The sequence below is a fragment of the Sarcophilus harrisii genome, chromosome 2 (assembly GCF_902635505.1).
Source record: "Sarcophilus harrisii chromosome 2, mSarHar1.11, whole genome shotgun sequence".
In the NCBI taxonomy this organism is placed as follows: Eukaryota; Metazoa; Chordata; class Mammalia; order Dasyuromorphia; family Dasyuridae; genus Sarcophilus; species Sarcophilus harrisii.
Genome location: NC_045427.1, coordinates 502,629,699 through 502,649,780, shown reverse-complemented (window position 1 = coordinate 502,649,780; position 20,082 = coordinate 502,629,699). Strand labels below are relative to the sequence as shown.

General features: G+C 36.5%; 1 protein-coding gene across 1 annotated transcript in view; it reads right to left on the bottom strand.

Moving 5' to 3' along the window:
* Positions 1-2,291, bottom strand: part of AP4E1 (adaptor related protein complex 4 subunit epsilon 1) — a 94,492-nt gene extending 92,201 nt beyond the window's left edge. The window contains exon 1 of the mRNA XM_031955195.1: positions 2,032-2,291. Coding sequence (XP_031811055.1) covers positions 2,032-2,181 — 150 coding nt within the window. The 5' untranslated portion in view covers positions 2,182-2,291. The remainder of the gene's footprint in view (positions 1-2,031) is intronic.
* Between the last annotated feature and the right edge of the window lie 17,791 nt (positions 2,292-20,082).

Genomic DNA, 20,082 nt, shown 5'->3' with positions numbered 1-20,082 from the left:
CCTTCCTACTTTTACTTTAGTTCCAGGGCAATGAAACCGTCAACTGTTCTTCAACTTTGTCCTAAAATAATCTTAATCCTATACTTTATTACCTACCAAATATCTAGCCAGATAGAACCAGTTGGCCAGAATTATGTATTAGAAGCCCATCATCTTCCATAAACTAAAGATGACAAATGTCAATACTACAATTAAAATTATTTTAAAATATCTGTGAGAATTCAAATAAACTATTAGAACTGGCATGTAATCACAAACAAAGCTGTTGCCTACAATCCGCCAGATATAACATTAATATGGAAAAATGCAAAGGCAACATTTAAAAAAATGTAGCCATACTGAATACCAATAATCTCCAAGCTATCTGAAATAAAAAGCCTTCAAAATACAGAGATCTAGCCAAAGAGATAATAACCACGTCCAACCAGGATATCTATCTTGCCTGTTACTGCATTTGTCCCAAAGAGTCAGTCAGCCCAAAGAGGATGAGCTTTTGGTAAAAAGTTTTATTCAAACTGCAAAATAGTTAATCATCACCTACACAATGGTACACAGAACAATGCACATAAAAGAATAATAGGATCCCAAGAACTCTTTCTATCTGAATGCTAATGAACTGAGATGAGACTACATTTGTTAACAAATAATAGTAGCTGATATTTATAGCATTTTGCATATCTTATCTCATTTGGTATCTCATTGGAAAAATCAGGAATGCTCTGTGAACATTTGGCAGCCAGGTATTGCAGTAGGTAAGTATGCTGACTTGGAGATGAGAAGACGAGTTCAGATTCTGCCCAGACACTTACAAGCTGGGTGACCCTCGCCAAATCACTTAACCTCTCTCAGAATTATTATTATTATTATTCTAGGAGAGGTTCCTCTTCAAATATTCCTACATCACTTTGCTTCTCTCCTAGCCTTACAGTATGCTAGCCTATATCTAGGGGTGCAAGAAATAAAGAGAACTGGACTTAAGAATTAGAGACCTGAATTCAAAATCTGTCTTAAGCTCTTACTACTTGCAAGTAACTTGATTTTCTTCAGCTTCAGTAATAATTTATTATTTTATATAAATATATATATTTATAAATATATATATAAATATTTATAAATATATATAATGTATAAATAAATAAATATAAATAAACATTTATTACTGTGGTAATAAGGATACAAATGGGAAGAGGGCCCGAAGACAGTCCTGCCCTCAGATCTAACCAGAAGTCAACATAGTCAAGGAAGCTGAGAGGTTGGGAGAGGATGGGAATCGGAGGTCAAGAGATGCCTCAAAAATCTGTCTCCCCATCTGTAAAAACGGGGACACTAGTGCACCTTACAGGGTTGTTATGGCATCAATGAGATGCCCCGCGAAATTTCTGGCGAGCAGAATTTCTCAGGGTGGCGCCCATGACAGCTCCATTGTCAGTCACCGCACTACTCCATAATACTGTCTCCGTATCTCTCGCCTCTCCCTCCTTTCTCTCCCTTTCTCCCTCTCTTCCTTCCTCCAAAAAGCCTCGCACTCTTCCCCTTAGGGCAAGCATGTGGTCATTTTTCCGGCTTTGGGAGCCTTTATTAAACACTGATCAAACCGGGTTGGTCCGCAAGACGACACTCCTCCTTCCAGGGGGGAATGGGCCAATCGGCTCCAATCTCCAGCCCTTCCAATCTGGACTTCACAAGATCTTACTCGGCCTCAGTCCCATTTCATTCAATTCAACAAACGTTTATTAAGTAGCCATTAAGTACTAAGCAATGGGAATGAAAACAAAGGCTGACGATCGCCCTCCGGGAGCTCACGGCCCACTTCCCCCCACACCCCTCCGCCCAAGTCAAAGACAGGCCGCCCTCCCATTTCCCCGGCAGTCTCCGGCTCGGAGAGCAGCACCGTCACCCCATGAGCCAGAGGTAAGGTAGCGGAGTCCCGGCGGAGAACCACCAGCCAGCCGGGGGAGGGGTCCCGGAAGGGCCCTGCCCGGCTGAGAGGGAGCCGCCCCCGCGCCCCGCCTCCCTTCCGCGGCCACCTACGTGCTTGGACGTGAGCGCGGTGATGCTGCGGATGAGGCTGCCCAGCCGAGAGGAGACGGACACCCTGGGCACCCCGGAACCGCCGGCCGCCTGGTGCTGCAGAAAGAGCCCCGGCAGCGCCGTCAGGGTCTTCTCCACTATATCGCTCATCGCCGCCACCGGCCTTCCTTCCTCATCCCGGAAGGCCCAGCCTGCCCCGGGCCTGACACGCACTTCCTGTTTCTTTAAAGAAGAAAACTTTATTCGGGCCTACGAAACGAACAAGAACACGGCCGCGCCGCGGCCACCGGAGGCGCTAGCGTCTAGCGAAAGCTCTCTTACGGGCTTGGTTTTCGAGTTTGGGAAAGTGTGAACTTTAAAGTTTTCCCCGGATTGAGGCCCCTAGGAGCCGCTTCTTACCGAGTTTTTTGTTTTTTTTTTTTTTTTTACCGAGGCCCCACCCTCACAAAGTCCTCCTACCCTCCCCCCCAAGAGTGGCATTTAGCTTGTGCTTGCAGGGCGCTTTGCCTACCCCATCATTCCCATTTTGCAGATGAGAAAATGGAGATCATGATGGGGTTAAATCACTTCCCCAGAGTCCGACATCAGACCCAAGTATCGCCCTTCAGCTTCCTTCCCTTATTCCCTTGTTCCCCCGATTCCCAGAGCCCACTGTCACAACCCCAATCCATGAACTCAGCGAGACCGTCCCTCCCCGGAGTCTGGAAGGGCACGTTTTGGGCTGTGCTCAGATATCTTATCCTTCATCCCGCGGGAATGGGAACTTCCGGAGAACAGAAACTGACTCGCGTTCGTGTGTGTGTCCGCAAGCCCCAGCGCACAGGAGGGACGGGTGCTGGGACTGCGGCTCCCCAGGCTAGGAACTCCCAGCGTAGGAACCCCTGGGGGGAGGGGGAGGAAGAGCAGGCAAAAGAGGTCCGTCTCCTCGCGTGAAAGGCCTGTTGTCATAGTGGGGAATAAGGAATCAGGACGCGCGCTGTTGGAGCCTTCCTCTCATCAGATTTGGCTCAAACCCGTGTAGAACTGGGTGCAGAAATCTTTCTTTCCCTGAAGTTATAGAAGGAGCACAGGATAGTTTACCTCTCAGACCTGTGGAAGGGGAAGGTCTTTATGACCAAAGCAGAACTAGAGATCATTACTGATCACAAAATAGAAAATTTCGATTATACCAAACTGAAAAGTTTTTGTACAAACAAAACTAATGCAGACAAGATTAGAAGGGAAGCAATAAACTGGGAAAATATTTTTACAGTCAAAGGTTCTGATAAAGGCCTCATTTCCAAAATATATAGAGAATTAACTCTAATTTATAAAAAATCAAGCCATTCTCCAATTGATAAATGGTCAAAGGATATGAACAGACAATTCTCAGATGAAGAAATTGTAACTATTTCTAGTCATATGGAAAGATGCTCCAAGTCATTGGAGAATTCAGAGAAATGCAAATTAAGACAACTCTAAGATACCACTACACACCTGTCAGATTGGCTAAGATGACAGGAAAAAATAATGATGATTGTTGGAGGGGATGTGGGAAAACTGGGACATTGATGCATTGTTGGTGGAGTTGTGAACGAATCCAACCATTTTGGAGAGTAGTTTGGAACTATGCTCAAAAAGTTATCAAACTGTGCATACCCTTTGATCCAGCAGTGTTACTACTGGGATTATATCCCAAAGAGATTATAAAGAAGGGAAAGGGACCTGTATGTGCACGAATGTTTGTGGCAGCCCTTTTTGTAGTGGCTAGAAACTGGAAACTGAATGGATGTCCATCAGTTGGAGAATGGCTGAATAAATTGTGGTATATGAATATTATGGAATATTACTGTTCTGTAAGAAATGACCAACAGGATGATTTCAGAAAGGCCTGGAGAGACTTACACGAACTGATGCTGAGTGAAATGAGCAGGACCAGGAGATCATTATATACGTCAACAACAATAACTATATGATGACCAGTTCTGATGGACCAGGCCATCCTCAGCAACGAGATCAACCAAATCATTTCTAATGGAGCAGTAATGAACTGAACTAGCTATGCCCAGAAAAAGAACTCTGGGAGATGACTAAAAACTATTACATTGAATTCCCAATCCCTATATTTATGCCCACCTGCATTTTTGATTTCCTTCACAGGCTAATTGTACAATATTTCAGAGTCTGATTCTTTTTGTACAGCAAAATAACGTTTTGGTCATGTATACTTATTGTGTATCTAATTTATATTTTAATGTATTTAACATCTACTGGGTCATCCTGCCATCTGGGGGAGGGGGTGGGGGGATAAGAGGTGAAAAATTGGAACAAGAGGTTTGGCAATTGTTAATGCTGTAAAGTTACCCATACATATAACCTGTAAATAAAAGGCTATTCAATAAAAATAAATAAATAAATTTATAGGAAGAGAGAAAGGAAAGAAAAGGGGAAGGGAGCTGATAGAGGGGAGGGCAGACTGAGGAGGAGGGGCTGGTCAGAACAAAACTCCCTTGGACCAATTCAGGTTAGCACATTCTCTTCAATTTAGAGTTCTACAGAGTTGCATAGGAAGTACTGAGAAGTTATTACTTGCCCAGGGTCATATAGTCTATATGTGTCATGGACTGCACTTGAGAAACCTAGGTCTTCTTACTCTTTCCACTAGGTGCTTATTAAATGTTTGTTGATTGATTGCCTCAATGCCTGGACACCATACATTAGATGAAATACAGCATTCTTTTGCTGAACACCTTTCTTTTCCTCTGTATTGAGTATCCTCCTCTAAACTCACTCTGTACTTCTAATCTGTTCTGACCAGTCACCAGTGATCACCTGAACCAAGAAAAGTAACAGAAATTTTCACATAAAAGGATATATGCCTTTATGGACTTTTAAAGGGACATATAGGACATCCATAGATTGTAAGACTATAAGACACATAGTAGGCATAAATAAATAGATGAATGAATCCATAGGTCAGTGAGTGAGCCCAAAACTATGGGCTTGTGGAGAAGGGAGGAAGAAGCACATGGGGAAAAATGAATGGCTGTATGAAAATACAGTGAAGAACTGGCTTTAATATCAGATGACCTGTGTAGGAAAACCAGATCTATCATTATCTGTGTGACCTTAAGAAAGTTATTTAATCTTTGGAGGTTTGTTTCCTCATCTGTGAAATGGAGGGATTGGAATATATGACCTCTACTATCCTTTCTAACTCTAGGATCCTTTCCAGATCTAAAACCATGATTCTGGAAATGAGAAAGGAGCATGTTAACATTGATTAGAGATCAGTGAAGGAGAGAGTGTAAAAAGTAAATGAAGTACTTTCTAAGTTGTTTTCAACTTGCAAGATTAATAAGGGAATTAGTAGTAATAGCAGCAGCATTTCCTAACAGCCTCCTACATGTCCCTAAGCACCTGACTAGGACAAATATTCCCTCCCCCATTCCCAAGGTGAACAAAGTAATGACCTTCAAGAGCCCAGGAAATTCATCTCCAAGCCAATGCTTTCCTCTGCAGCTCATTCTCTAGAATCTAGGTATCTGACCCTGGAATCATCCCATGGTTCTACACCCTCAGCTACCAGTTTCTGCTTCTCAGATCCCACTTTCTCTGAACCAGTACCTGTTCTAAAATTTGTTTTCCCACTTCTATTGCACAAATCCTTTCCCCTCAGAAGCTCTCTATTTCTTCCCTAATAAAATGAGAAAAAATATTGAATGAGAACCTAAAACCTAGATTTCTGGGTTCTAGTCTCAATTTTTCCATTAACTAGCCATGTGACCTTAGGCAAATAATCATCTTTAAACTCACTTTATTGATTTGTAGAATAAGAAAATACCGCTAGGTCTAAAAAGTTTGAAATTCTATTATTTAAGTTGTAGCATATTCTTCTGGCTTCTATGGATCTTAATGTATCACTTAAGGATAACTGAAGAAGAATCAAACTCTTGATTATCTACCATTTAGTAGATAGTCAGCTAGATGGCAGTGGATAGATCACCAGATCTAGAGTAAGAAAAACCTGAATTCAAAACCAGCCTCAAATACTTACTATGTGACTCTGGACAAATCCCTTAACCTTGTTTCCCTCAGTTTCATCATCGTATCAATGAGCTAGCGAAGGAAATGGCAAAGTACTTCAGTATCTTTAAAACTCCAAATGAGGGTCTCAAAAAGTTGGCTACAACTGAAACAAACAACAGCAATTTTAAGTCCTAACTCTGCTTTTTCACTACATTACAGTGCCAACTTGATATATAGGAAGAATGAAACTGCCTAATCAAAATCATTGAAAAGCCCCTATCTTATTACAAAACCTCACTCTCTCCTTGAACAAACTTCTCTGAGCCCAGGTAATCATCATCATCTAACAATACTCTAGTATTTATTACATCTTGAAGTTTGCAAAACACTATATATATAAACTTATTTGATCTTCACAACGACTCTGTGAGGTAGATACTATTATTATCTCCATTTCAGAGATGAGGAAACTGATGAACAACTTAAATGACTTCACTATAGTCCTATAGTATCCGAAACAGTATTCCAACTCTGATCTTCCTAACTCAATCTCCTGTGTGCTTTCTACTGTATATCTAGCTGGATAATGAAGTTACTTCCCATAAGAACAGACAAAATTTGCTTAGCTACATACTATGTTCTCCTCTTGGCACAGAATCAATAAAAAGCAATGAATAACAAAAGCTCTACTGTTTAGTTGCACCTGCAGTCTCTCCCAGACCTAAGCCATTAAAAAACATATATATATGCATAGATCACTTTAAATCTAAATTCTAATCTAAGGGGTGGAAAATATACATACATACATACATACATACATATAAATTTGTTTAGTTCTTCTTCCACCTCTGCCTCTGAGCAAGGTAAAGAGTATAGGCAATGCAACAAAATTTGCAATTTCTGTTCAACTCCGGTATTTATTCAGTAGAGCTAATCATCCATTGAACACTCTGAAACTCTAGACCCAGTATTTCTAGCAGGCTAGGGCACGGGCTTAGAGTCAGGTGAAAACCAGAATTCTTGACAGTTGGTTCTATTCTGTTCTTTCCTTGTCTGGTCATTTAGGGGAAGCAAATCCAATGTCTGTCTTTGGCAAGGAAAAAATCCACTGTCACCACATCACCCTGACATCTGATTTTGAATCTCTTAGTTAATCACACCTCTATTCCCATTACTACATAGCCACTCCTTATTGCACATTTTTTGGCCCCCCATCAGTCAAAACCTCAGCATTCCATGAATCATGGGAAAGCAGGAACAGTGAGAGTTCTTGTGTACCTCCCATCATTTCTATAGTAATGATGATAATTGTAATGGATTATTTTCTGTTTATTTCTGATTTGTCTATGATTTTCATAATAGGAACCTTGTCCCAAAATGCCAGAATTGATATTTTCTTCTCTTTAAATGAAACTCATCAGTAAACTTTGGAACTTTGGAACAGATAGTAGGGTTCTTTATAATGGTAGAAAAAATAGTACCATGGGGGAAAGTCTAGAATGGGCAAGCATATCAGTTACTTCAGAGCATAAAGTACCATTTGGGCTTTTTGTACCTACCCATAGAGCAAACTGTTTTCCAATGTTTCCCTTAATTTTGTCCAATAGTGAAACCCTTCCCCACTAATTACCATCTTTGGTTTAATTTCAATATCTTTCACTTAATCTGATTCACAGAACAACTTTTCGATTTTTTAATCATAATCAGATGTGATAACTGTTACTTTTAGCAAAAGATGACCTCTGATGCTATTAGGTACCTAGTCTTTTCCTTTCTACTTTTTTTTTATTAGTTTCCTTTAGATTCTTGATCTTATGTTCCTCCAGATGGATTTCATTTTTAATTTGTTTTTCCCTAAATCTATAAAATAACTCTTTTGTAATTTGATTGGTATAACTCTGAATCTATAAATTAAATTAGGTAGCACTTTCATTTTTTAGTATATTGGCACAGCCATGACAATTAGTATCTCTTCAGTTATTTATATCTTTCTTTAATTCTATATAGAAGATTGTAATATTTATATAATTCTGTAAGTCTTGAAGGTGAACTCCTTACTGTTTTATACATTTTATAATCATTATTAATGGAAATTATTTTCTGTCTCCTCTGACTGAGCTTTATTGGTAAAATGTAAAATGACTGATGATTTTTGTCTCACTTTCTTTTTATATTACAAAGATATTCAATGGAGCATACAGAGTGTCTATCAGTTATATCTTGCTTTCTTCATATGACCAACCCATCTTCTACTGCTATCAGGCCCAGATTTAACCCTATCATCACTATCTACTAATATTCCTTTCCTTAATCTGACTTAGAGCCCAAGATGTGCCAGAGTCAGTTCCAACTGACTTTAGAACCAATTATTAAAGTTTCAATGTGAGCATTTACTCGTCAGAAATTTATAGGTACAAATCAGAGCTTTATTATTGTTTTGTTGATTGTCTAGACTTAAGCAAGTATTATTAATAACACAGATTGTACTTAAAAATTCATGTGCATACATATTTCCCAGTTGTTAAACAAGGTGTTATCAGCACACCCCTGCTTATAACCTCCCTTAGGGAAATCTACATTTTAAGACATACCTTAGCCAGAAGGCCTAAACACCGTCACACACTTTCTAACCTTCACCTTTCTTTTTAAAAAAGAGCAATTCAATTTAGGAATTCTCCAAAGATAATAGAGTTAGAACTTACACACAAAGAAACATTTATTACACAACTCATATAAAATGCAGAGCCAGTTATTCACTTTATAACCTTATACCTGAAACCCCACTCAGAAGCAAGTGGAACTGGCTGAGTTTTGCCTCAGAAGGCATAATGTCTCTCAGTTGTGCACCTGTATTGCTATGTAATAGTACAAGTGCTTCCTCACCTCTCAGTTCCAAGATAACCCACACACACACACAAATACCTCCCACTCTAGTTGGCACTTAACAGCACTAAACACGTGGAAGACATTTGACATATACTTGAACTGAATAGCTGGATTCATTCCATATTCAATCTGGGAGTACAGAAGGAAAGAGTATCAGAGACGATCTTATCTTTTTTTGTTTTTGTTTTAAAAGTGAGCCTTGGAGACCAAAAGGTTAAATCTGTGGTAATAGTTCATTCGTGGCCAATTCTCAATAAATACAATTTGAAGCCAAAAACAATCAGTTAAATGAAACATCAAGCTGAAAACTTGGATTGGAACTATCCAACATGTGAAACTTAAGAAGACTATTTCCAGGTATAATGAACTAAAGGGGCTTATGTTATGTAATGGTTAAAAGTCTTCTGTACAGAGTGGCAAGTACCAGTGACTCAGGAGGTTTGGGTCAGAACTGAGGTCCTATACACAAGACATGGTCTGATAATCTCTCTGTCTCTTTTTCTCCATGAAAGCAAGTAAGGCAAGAACTGCCCTGGGCTGATGGATGGAGAAGCAGCTGTGTTTCTTCCAACTGACCACCATGATTCTGTGAGTAATGCTGTTTCTTTTTTGTTTGTTCTTCTTTGATCTTAGGTGAACAAGTTTCCAAAGATGGATCTGTCCAGGTGGTGACCTTGTGATGTCGAAAGTCCCTGAACTCTCATGCAGAGGTCCTCCAGTAATTAGTCAGCTAGAGCAACAAAGGATGATGACAGAAGCACCTGCAGACACATGTGAAAAGACAGGCACCTGAGGATGGGCGTGGCTAGGTTTCCATCACGCAAGGATTCACCACAGAATTTGTTCAATTGGAAGGGTACATTATTAAATGGGAAGCCAGTCAATTAGGATTTATTAAACACTTGCTTTCTGTGTGTCTGCTTTTGTACTAAGTGCTAACAATACAAAGCAAGACATAAGACAGTCCCCACCCTCAAGGAACTTGAAGTCTAATGGGGAAAACCACATACAACCATCTATGTGGGAACACAAAATTTACAGGATAAACCGAAGATAATCAACAGAGGGAAGACAACTAGTTTTGAGGGCAAACTCTACATTTTGATTTGGGGGATCTAGTTTTAAATCCTGCCTCTGTAATTTGCTACTTGTGTTTGGGCACATCACTTATCCTCATTAGTATTTGTTTTCTCATCTATAAAATAAGATTATTAGACTAGTTGACTTCTTTTCCACTCTAGTTTATTTTACACTCTAAAACTATGATTCTAGCATTTTTTACTAATCAAGGTTAGAACAATAATTTTTAAAAACCTTAAAGATAAATGGCAGTAGTTATTACCTACTAAAGAGTAATTAAAACTAATGCTTTCAAAACTATGATATAACTCAATAGGAAAATTTATTCCTCAAAATTAATTTGCATTTTATTTTATAGAAATACACTTTTATCTTACTGTAAGGTATACCTACTTATAAAATATCAGGAGATTCATTGCTTGGTTGGTTTTTTCATCCTTTGTTCTCAAAGAGGACTAAAATGAAAATGACATCACTATATTGGGATTAAGGTATAGTGAGTCTGACTGTGGTTGTTCATACCAATATGAGCTCAGAAAGCTCTACCACAGATCAGGTATAAATAGTCCATATGATCTGTTGATTAACAAGTAGTCAACAAAATATATTAAAACATGCTATGGCAACTTCCTCACTGGCAAAAAGAAAGCTTGAACTTAATAACCTCAAAGCTATCTTGCAGATATAACTAATAGTTCTATTTTATGGGTCTCATTCATACCTGCCTATTTTGTGCAACTCTTGGCCATTCCCTCTTATAAGTTTACCAGAGAGGATTACTCCTGGAGTATTAAGGACTTTCCTCAAATTCTTTTCTCATCTCTAAGATAATAATAGATGACTTGGACTGTTCACCAATGATCCCTCTTTTTACTCACATGACCAGTCTATCTTCTTTTTGATCATATATTTCTTTGATAACATCCTTCATGCAACTTCTGCATAATTGTTTATAATGTGCTGCAGCCTTGCTCACACCTACTATACATCTTTCCATTCCCTTTGAGTGACCTTCAGTTTTAGTTCTTTAGAAACTACATTGCTCTATGTCTCCCAGTCAAATTATCTACCTAATATAGGGGCATTATGGAGGAGATGTTTGAAAATTGAAAACCTTCAAAGGTTGAAAAGTGATATTTAAAATATCACCTTTTTCTTGTGCAGTATGATATTTGTGGAAATATGTATAAAAGAATTGTACATGTTTAACATATATTGAATCACTTGCTGTCTTGGGGAGGGAGTGGAGAAAGGCAGGGAAAAAATTAAAACACAAGATTTTGTAAAGGTGAATGTTAAAAATTATCCATGTATGTATTTTGAAAATAAAAGGCTTTAATTTAAAAAATTATCACCTGAAGCATATTAGTATTCAAATGATGGACTTTTGTTTTAGAGAGAAGCTTGGTCAAACCATTTGTATTAATAATGTATTAAAAAATCTGCAATGCAATCACAAGTGTTTGTGGCACAATAGTTAAAATAACGCTATATTTTGAAACGATCTTTAGTGTGCTTAAGTTGAACAATATGAAAAAATAAATTTGAATAATGGTTTCAGTTCACTAGTAATTGAGTTATTTTCTTTAATAAATGGTAAAAAGATTGCTCTGATGGTATTCATATGGAAAATAATCACAGTAATCAAATAAATCAGGAATTCTTAACCTTTTTATATCATAGCAGTCTGGAGAAGTCTATATACCTCTTCTCAGAATAGTATTTTTCAATGTATAAAATAAAATACATGGAATTACAAAAGAAAGTACTCATATTGGAACAGTTATCAAAATACTCGTTTTCAAAAATTCATAGACATTTAATTTAACTATGGATTTAGAACAAAGCTTCTTAAACTATAGATTGAACCCCATATGGAGTTGCATAACTGAATGTATGCAAACAAAAAATTTGGCAATAGTCAAAGGTATATGAATATTCTACATCTTGTTATACCAAATATTCCACCAAGATTTATTTTTTAAATGATTTCCATATTTATTATGCTGCACAAGAAAAATCAGATCAAAAAGGAAAAAATAAGAAAAAGAAAAAATAAGCAAGCAAACAACAACAAAAAAAGGTGAAAATACTATGTTATGATCCACATTCAATCCCTATGGTCCTCTTTCTGAATGCAAATGATCTCTCCATCACAAGACCATTGGGATTGGCCTGAATCATCTCATTGTTGAAAAGAACCAAGTCCATTAGAATTGATCATCATAATCTTGTTGTTGCTCTTTACAATGTTCTCTTGGCTCTACTTGTTTCACTTAATATCACTTTATGTAAGTCTCTCCAGGCTGTGAAGTCATCCTACTGATCATTTTTTTATAGAACAATAATATTCCATTACATTTATATACCATAATTTATTCAGCCATTTCCCAACTGATGGGCATCCACTCAGTTTCCAGTTACTTGCTACCACAAAAAAGACTACTACAAACGTTTTTGTACACAGAGGTCCTTTTCCCTTTTTTTATGATTTCTTTGGGATATAGACCCAGTAAAGATACTGCTGAATCAAAAGGTATGCAATTTGATAGCACTTTGGGTATAATTCCAATTGCTCTCCAGAATGGTTAGATCAGTTCACAACTCCACCAACAATGTATTAGTAATTCCCTACAATATTTACCATTATCTTTTTTTGTCATCTTGGATAATCTGAGATGTATAGTGGTACTTCAGAACTGTCTTAATTTGCATTTCTTTGGTCAATAGTGATTTAGAGCATTTTTTCATTTGGCTTTAATTTCTTCATCTGAAAATTGTTTATGTCCTTTGACCATTTATCAATTGGAGAATGGCTTGTATTTTTATAAATTTGAATCAATTCTCTCTGTATTTCAGAAATGAAAGCTTTTTCAGAATTCTTGGATATAATTTTTTTTAATTTCCTACTTCTCTTCTAATCATGTCTGCATTGGTTTTGTTTGTACAAAAACTTTTCAATTTTATATAATCGAAATCATCCATTTTGCATTTCATAATGTTTTCCAGTCCTTTTTTAGACATAAATTCCTTCCTTCTCCACAAATCTGAGAGGCAGACTATCCTTTGTTCTCCTAATTTCTTATAATATCACCCTTTATGCTTAAATCATGAACCCATTTAGACCTTATCTTGGTATACAGTCGAGATTTAATTCTTTATGTAAAAACAAGCAAGCATATCCATTTCATTAGTATGAAAATTTGCTTTCACCTCTGATAAATAGTAAAAGTATTTGTATACCAAAGATTTGTTTTAAAATAAAATTCTTTATTCTTTATTATCAGTAAATGTTTGATTTTTATACCTATTTTATATGCCTATATACCCAGAATCATGTAAAAATTTTTCAGTGAAAAAAAATCACAAGTGGAAAAAGTTTAAGAACCCTGGGTTTAGAAGAACCCTCAACAGAATAAAAAGTCCTTGAAAGTAGGAATTGTTGTATTTTTTGTTTTTATATGCCACATATCTAGTGCAGAGATTACAAATGCTAAATGCTTAATAAATACTTGTTGATTAATTTAAATTTTTATTTTTAAAAAGAAGCATTAGAGAAGCAAAAGAACTAGAGCTGTGACTGAAAAAAAACAATAAAACATAACGAACATTGGATTCATTGTGAACGAATCCAACCATTTTGGAGAGTAGTTTGGAACTATGCTCAAAAAGTTATCAAATTGTGCATACCCTTTGATCCAGCAGTGTTACTACTGGGCTTATATCCCAAAGAGATACTAAAGAAGGGAAAGGGACCTGTATGTGCACGAATGTTTGTGGCAGCCCTCTTTGTAGTGGCTAGAAACTGGAAACTGAATGGATGTCCATCAGTTGGAGAATGGCTGAATAAATTGTGGTATATGAATATTATGGAATATTACTGTTCTATAAGAAATGACCAACAGGATGATTTCAGAAAGGCCTGGAGAGACTTACACGAACTGATGCTGAGTGAAATGAGCAAGACCAGGAGATCATTATATACTTCAACAACAATACTATATGATGACCAGTTCTGATGGACCTGGCCATCCTCAGCAACGAGATCAACCAAATCATTTCCAATGGAGCAGTAATGAACTGAACCAGCTACGCCCAGAGAAAGAACTCTGGGAGATGAGTAAAAACCATTACATTGAATTCCCAATCCCTATATTTATGCCCACCTGCATTTTTGATTTACTTCACAAGCTAATTGTACAATATTTCAGAGTCTGATTCTTTTTGTACAGCAAAATAACGTTTTGGTCATGTATACTTATTGTGTATCTAATTTATATTTTAATATATTTAACATCTACTGGTCATCCTGCCATCTGGGGGAGGGGGAGAGAGTAAGAGGTGAAAAATTGGAACAAGAGGTTTGGCAATTGTTAATGCTGTAAAGTTATCCATACATATAACCTGTAAATAAAAGGCTATTAAATAAAAAAAAGAAAGAAAAAGAAAAAGAAATGACCAGCAGGATGAATACAAAAAGGCTTGGGGAGACTTACATGAACTGATACTAAGTGAAATGAGCAGAATCAGGAGATCATTATAGACTTCAACAATATATGAGGATATATTCTGATGGAAATGGATATTTTCAACAATGAGAAGATCCAATCTAGTTCCAGAGAAAGAACACTGGGGAATGAATGTGGACTACTTGCATTTTTGTTTTTCTTCCCAGATTATTTTTACCTTCTGAATCCAATTTTTCTTGTGCAACAAGAGAACTAAATGGATCTGTACACATATATTGTATTTAAGATATACTTTAACATATTTATCATGTATGAGACTGCCTGCCATCTAGGGGAGGGGGTAGAGGGAGGGAAGGGAAAAGTTGGAACAGAAGTGAGTTCAAGAGACAATGTTGAAAAATTACCCATGCCATGTGTTGTCAATAAAAAGCTATAATTATTTTTTAAAAGAGTATGATTCTTAAAAGCAAAGCCATGTAGAAAAAAGTTTTTAAAAAATAATTGTGTTATATGAATGAGGTCTGAGAGCAAGAACTGATAACAAAGAATTAGATGGTGTAGGAGGATGGTAGTTCTGGAATACTACTCCCATTGGGAATGGGTTAAAGAAGGGTATGAAAATCTTCTAAATTTATAAAGAAATAAGAGGAGGAGGGAATAAGATGGGGAGCATAGAAGAGTGTGTAGATAAATAAAAATAGGATAAAGAAGGAGGGAAAGGGTGGAGAAAAGGATAAGGAAGGAATCCTTGGTGGGGTGGGATAAATAAGAGTAAGGCAAGACAGTATGCAGAAACAGAGAAGTGAAGAGGGATAGGAAATAATTAGGAAAAAAAACAGGGCTAGTAATCATTGATCTCAAAGTTAAAGCTAAAATATATTTAATCAAAAAAGAAAATTGGGAAACTACATTATGTCAGCCAAATTAATCAATATTGTTTTAAAGTATTTAAAATAACTAGATAGTATAAGGTTGGAATATTGCTGTGGTGTAGGAAATGATGAGTTGGTGGATTTAGAAAACTAAGGAAAGACTTGGAGTTATGAAGGATGATCACTTTCAGAGAAACAGAGGACAAACATAGTACAACCTTATATAGATGTTTATGAATATGTATGTATATGTGTGTGTGTGTGTGTGTGTGTGTGTGTGTGTGCGCGTGGTCTTGATTAGGTTAGGACTTTACTTCTAACCAAAAAAGAAAAGGAAACATCAATTAGAAGTAAAAGAGGAAAAACTACAATCCTAACTTGATGGCCTTAGAATAGAAACTCTAATCCTTTGGGTGATGGCAGCCAAAATCACCAGCACCAAATGCCTGGAAGCTTCTAGGGTTTTTTTTTTAAAATTTGTTTTGGTGTGAGGGCAGAATTTCTTGGCTACTTTTAACAGTCATTAACAATTCCCCACCCCCATTCAGATACTGGTCTGGATTAATCAGGGGTACAAGGGCCTCCATTTACTGCTATTTTCTTTCTTCAAGAAGAATATGGAATCTGACTGAATATGGTTTCATCCTAAACCCAAAAATTCATCTAGAAAGAGCCAAGTGAGGCCTTCTGGTCCTCTGGGGCGGGTGGGGGGGGGGGGGGGGGGAGGCTAATATTTTAGCCAAAGGAAACTGCCCTAATCAAGACCATTCCAGGCTAACACATGCTATTTTTCTACTCTCCCTTGGTGACTCAGACATTCGGTTCACAGAAACTTTTGCCTATGTTTCCTTCCTTTGTTTTGACTGCTAGCCAGGAGACGGGATCCACAGCCTGTTTTCTCGTTCCAGCCATTGGGTCAAGCCTGCTAAGTACCCTAAGTAGAGAGGGCTCCATGTTTATAGATCTAGCTGTTTAACAACAAATATCCATATATTTTCTATGTAATCCAAAGATCTTCATGACCACTTATTCCAAGCAATATTCACCCCAACAACAGTTCAGTCCAATGAAAGTATTTGGACACGCCCTTGGAACTCCATGTAATAGGATTTGACCTGTATTACCTTCTTTTCCCAATGGAGCTTGAAAAGTAAGTGGTTGAAAAAACAGTGCCCCTTCCATACTTTGAGAATATTTTCCCACACATAATGTTAAAAAAATATTCAGTTCCCAGGAAAGCTTTGCAAAAACTTTTCCCAATAGCCCACCCTATCCAGTTATAAGGAGGGAAATCAGGTCCAGATTAGATTATCAGGAAATCATGGGAGTTTTCAAAATATTCAGATAGGCAGTGATCCAGACCACTGCAGGCTCTAGAGATGAATCAAATTAGGAGAATAGGAATAATAACTGAAAGGCATGAAACAGAGAAGAGAAGTGGTTATTACTTAATAAGATATAGAGAGGTCTGAAAGAATGGTGTTTAGAGTCAAGTGTCTAAGATTTGTTCCAGATCTCTAAATTCTTGATGACAAGCTCTTATTTCTATCCATTGATTTCTCCCACTCTAGTCTGAGCAAAAAATTATTATGTATGTGGGAGAGAGGGAACTACTAGTTTAGGAATTGAATTCAATTAAAGTCATTTATTATGCACCCACTTTACTAGGCATGGTGTCAAGAATGACTATAAAGACAAAAACAAAATAAACCTTGCTGTTAAGTAGTTTACTTAACCCTATTTGCCTCATGTTTCCTTATCAGGATAAGAAAATGGCAAACCACTGCAGTATCTTTGCCAAGGGAATCCTAAATGGGGTTAGGAGAACTGTACGTGACTGAACAACAAACCTTTTGATCCAGGTACTCACTACCAGGTATATGACCTCAGATAAATAAAAGAACAAGTTAAAAGTCTGCAAATATTTTTAGCAACTATTTTTATGAAGGGAAAAAATTGGAAACCAATAGGTTGACCATTAACTGGGAAATAGCTGAACAATTTATGGCAAATAAATGTGATGGAATATTATTATGTTGTAAGAAATGATGAAGGGAAGATTTCAGTGAAACCTGAGAAGACTCATATGAACTGATACAGAGTGAAAAAGTCAGAACCTGGAAAAAAAATTTACACAATAAAAAGAATACTATAAAGACGCAGAAATTTTAAAAGACAAGAATTCTGATCAACATGATGACTAACCATCAATTCTAGAGGACTTAAGATGACACATATTGCACACTTCTTGACAGAGAAATGATGCACTTGGAGTGTAGATTGAGAAATTTCATTTTTGGATGTAGGCAATGTAGCAGTTTATTTTCTTGACTACACACATTTGTAATAAAGATTAAGTTTCCCTCCCCTTCTTTTACAGTTGGTGAGGAGAGACACAATGAGAGGGAGAAAAGGAAGATCCTTATTGCTTGAGAAAATAAAATGTAATTTTTAAAAATAAATGGCTGGAAAAAAGTGATTTTGCAGACATCTCTGGGGACTATGTGTTCAATAGATTCACTTGAAAAGAGCCCTGGGTGGGTCTCTGTACTGTCCCTACAGAAATGTCTCTTAGTAGTTTGAAAAATTACATAATGTTGTTGTAAAGCTTATGACTAAACTCTGAATTTGTATGTGGGCTTGAGCTGTGATGCTAGTTTCTTTTGAGTACGTTAGTGCTAATGAGGAAAATTCTAAAATAAGGAACTGATGCTGTTTCTGTTCCTCTTTTTTTTCTTTTTTTTTAATTAGAAAATTGACTTTGGGTTGATTTCAATGCAACTTTTTAAAAAATTTGATATAAAGCTTGCATCTTGATCTCAAACATATGATTCTGGCCATTATAGAAAAGAATAAAGTTTAAAAATCTCTACACTGACTAAGATATACTGTGTCCAGAACAGGAAATAATTTTCTAGAATACTCCATCTTATTCACAAGCAATGATGCAACTTTTTGTAAGATATAAAACAATTTAATTCAACAAGGATTTATAAAACACCAATTATATGTTGGGTCAAATAATAATTACAATAATAATAGGGTAGGCATTTGTGCTGGAAAAAGGTAAAAATTAAACAGTTCTGTCTAAAGAAGCTGACATTCTAGTGGGGGAAATAACATGTATATAGATCATCAAATACAAAATATACACAAGATAAGTACAAAGTAATTTGGTGGGAAGAAAAAAGTATTATTGATTAAAGCAGGATTTCTTTTTTTTTAATAAATTTTTTTGAAATCTTTTGCTTTTATATCACCTAAAATTCTCCCAGGTTCCTTTCCCTCCCTCAAGAATAATGATATATAACAAAGAATAATTTTGAGGGAAAAGAACAAAAAAATCAACAATAATAATAATAAATATATAGAAAAAATCTGAAAGTATTTGCAAAGTACCATATGCAAGAACCTCACACCTATATGAAGGAGTTAGGGAAAATATCTTCTTATATCTCTTCTTTGAGGCTGTGCTTCTCTTTTGTTAAGTTTTGGGTACTTCTGATTTTCATTCTTCCCATTTACATTTTTGTAGTCATCATATATACTCTTTTCTTGGTTCTACTAACTTCACTCTCTATCAATTCATTTGTCTTTCCAAGCTCTTCTGTATTTTTAATATTCATCATTTTTTATACCTCAGTTCTATCCCATCATATTCATCTATTTGCTTAGCTATTCCCTAATGGAAGGGCATCTACTTTGTTTGCAATTCTTTGCTATCATAAAAGTGTTGCTATAAATAATGTGTGGAATACAGAGATTATCTTACTAATACTACTTACTTTTAATGATTTCTACTAGGAGTAGATTCTCTGGGCCAAAGAGCAGGACATTTTAATCACTTTATTTGCATAATTTCATATAGCTTTCCAGAATACTTGTGCTGATTTATAGCTCCACCAAAAATGATTAGTGTAACTAATTGACTAATTGATTAATTTCATTTTTTGTTATCTTTGAACAGGAATGCTTAACTTTGAATCCAAAGAATCCTGATGGATCCATGGATATATTTCAGAGGGTCTGTGAGCTCAGGTAGGTAATCCTTTGCATTTTCTTTTATACATTTGAAAAAAAAACATTATTCTGAAAACAGATCCATAGGTTTCAGCAGACTGCAAAATGCGTCCATGTCACATTAAACAAGATTAACAAGATTAAGATTCGCTGAATTATTGCAATGAGAAAAAATCTTGTGTAGAAGATAATATTTGAACTACTCTTTGAGGGAAGCTAGGGATCTCTTCCCCCCACCTCCCATTATCAAGTTCTTTTTTTTACAAAGCTGTTTATTTTCAAAATATATGCATAAATAGTTTTCAACATTCACCTTTGTAAAACCTTGTGTTCCAAATTTTTTTCTCCCTCCCTTTCTCCCACCCCTTTCTCTAGATGGCAAGTAATCCAATATATGTTAAACATATGCAATTCTTCTATACATATTTCCACATTTATCACAATGCACAAGAAAAATCAGATCATAAAGGAAAAAAAGATGAGAAAGAAAACAAAATGCAAGCAAACAACAACAAAAAAAGATGAAAATACTATGTTGTGATCCACACTCAGTTCCCACAGTTCTCTCTCTCAGTGCAGATGGCTCTCTCCCTCACAAGACCATGGAATTGGCTGAATCACCTCACTGTTGAAAAGACCAACATCCATCAGAACTGATCATCACATAGTTTGGTGATTGCTGTGTACAATGATCTCTTGGTTCTGAAATTCACTTC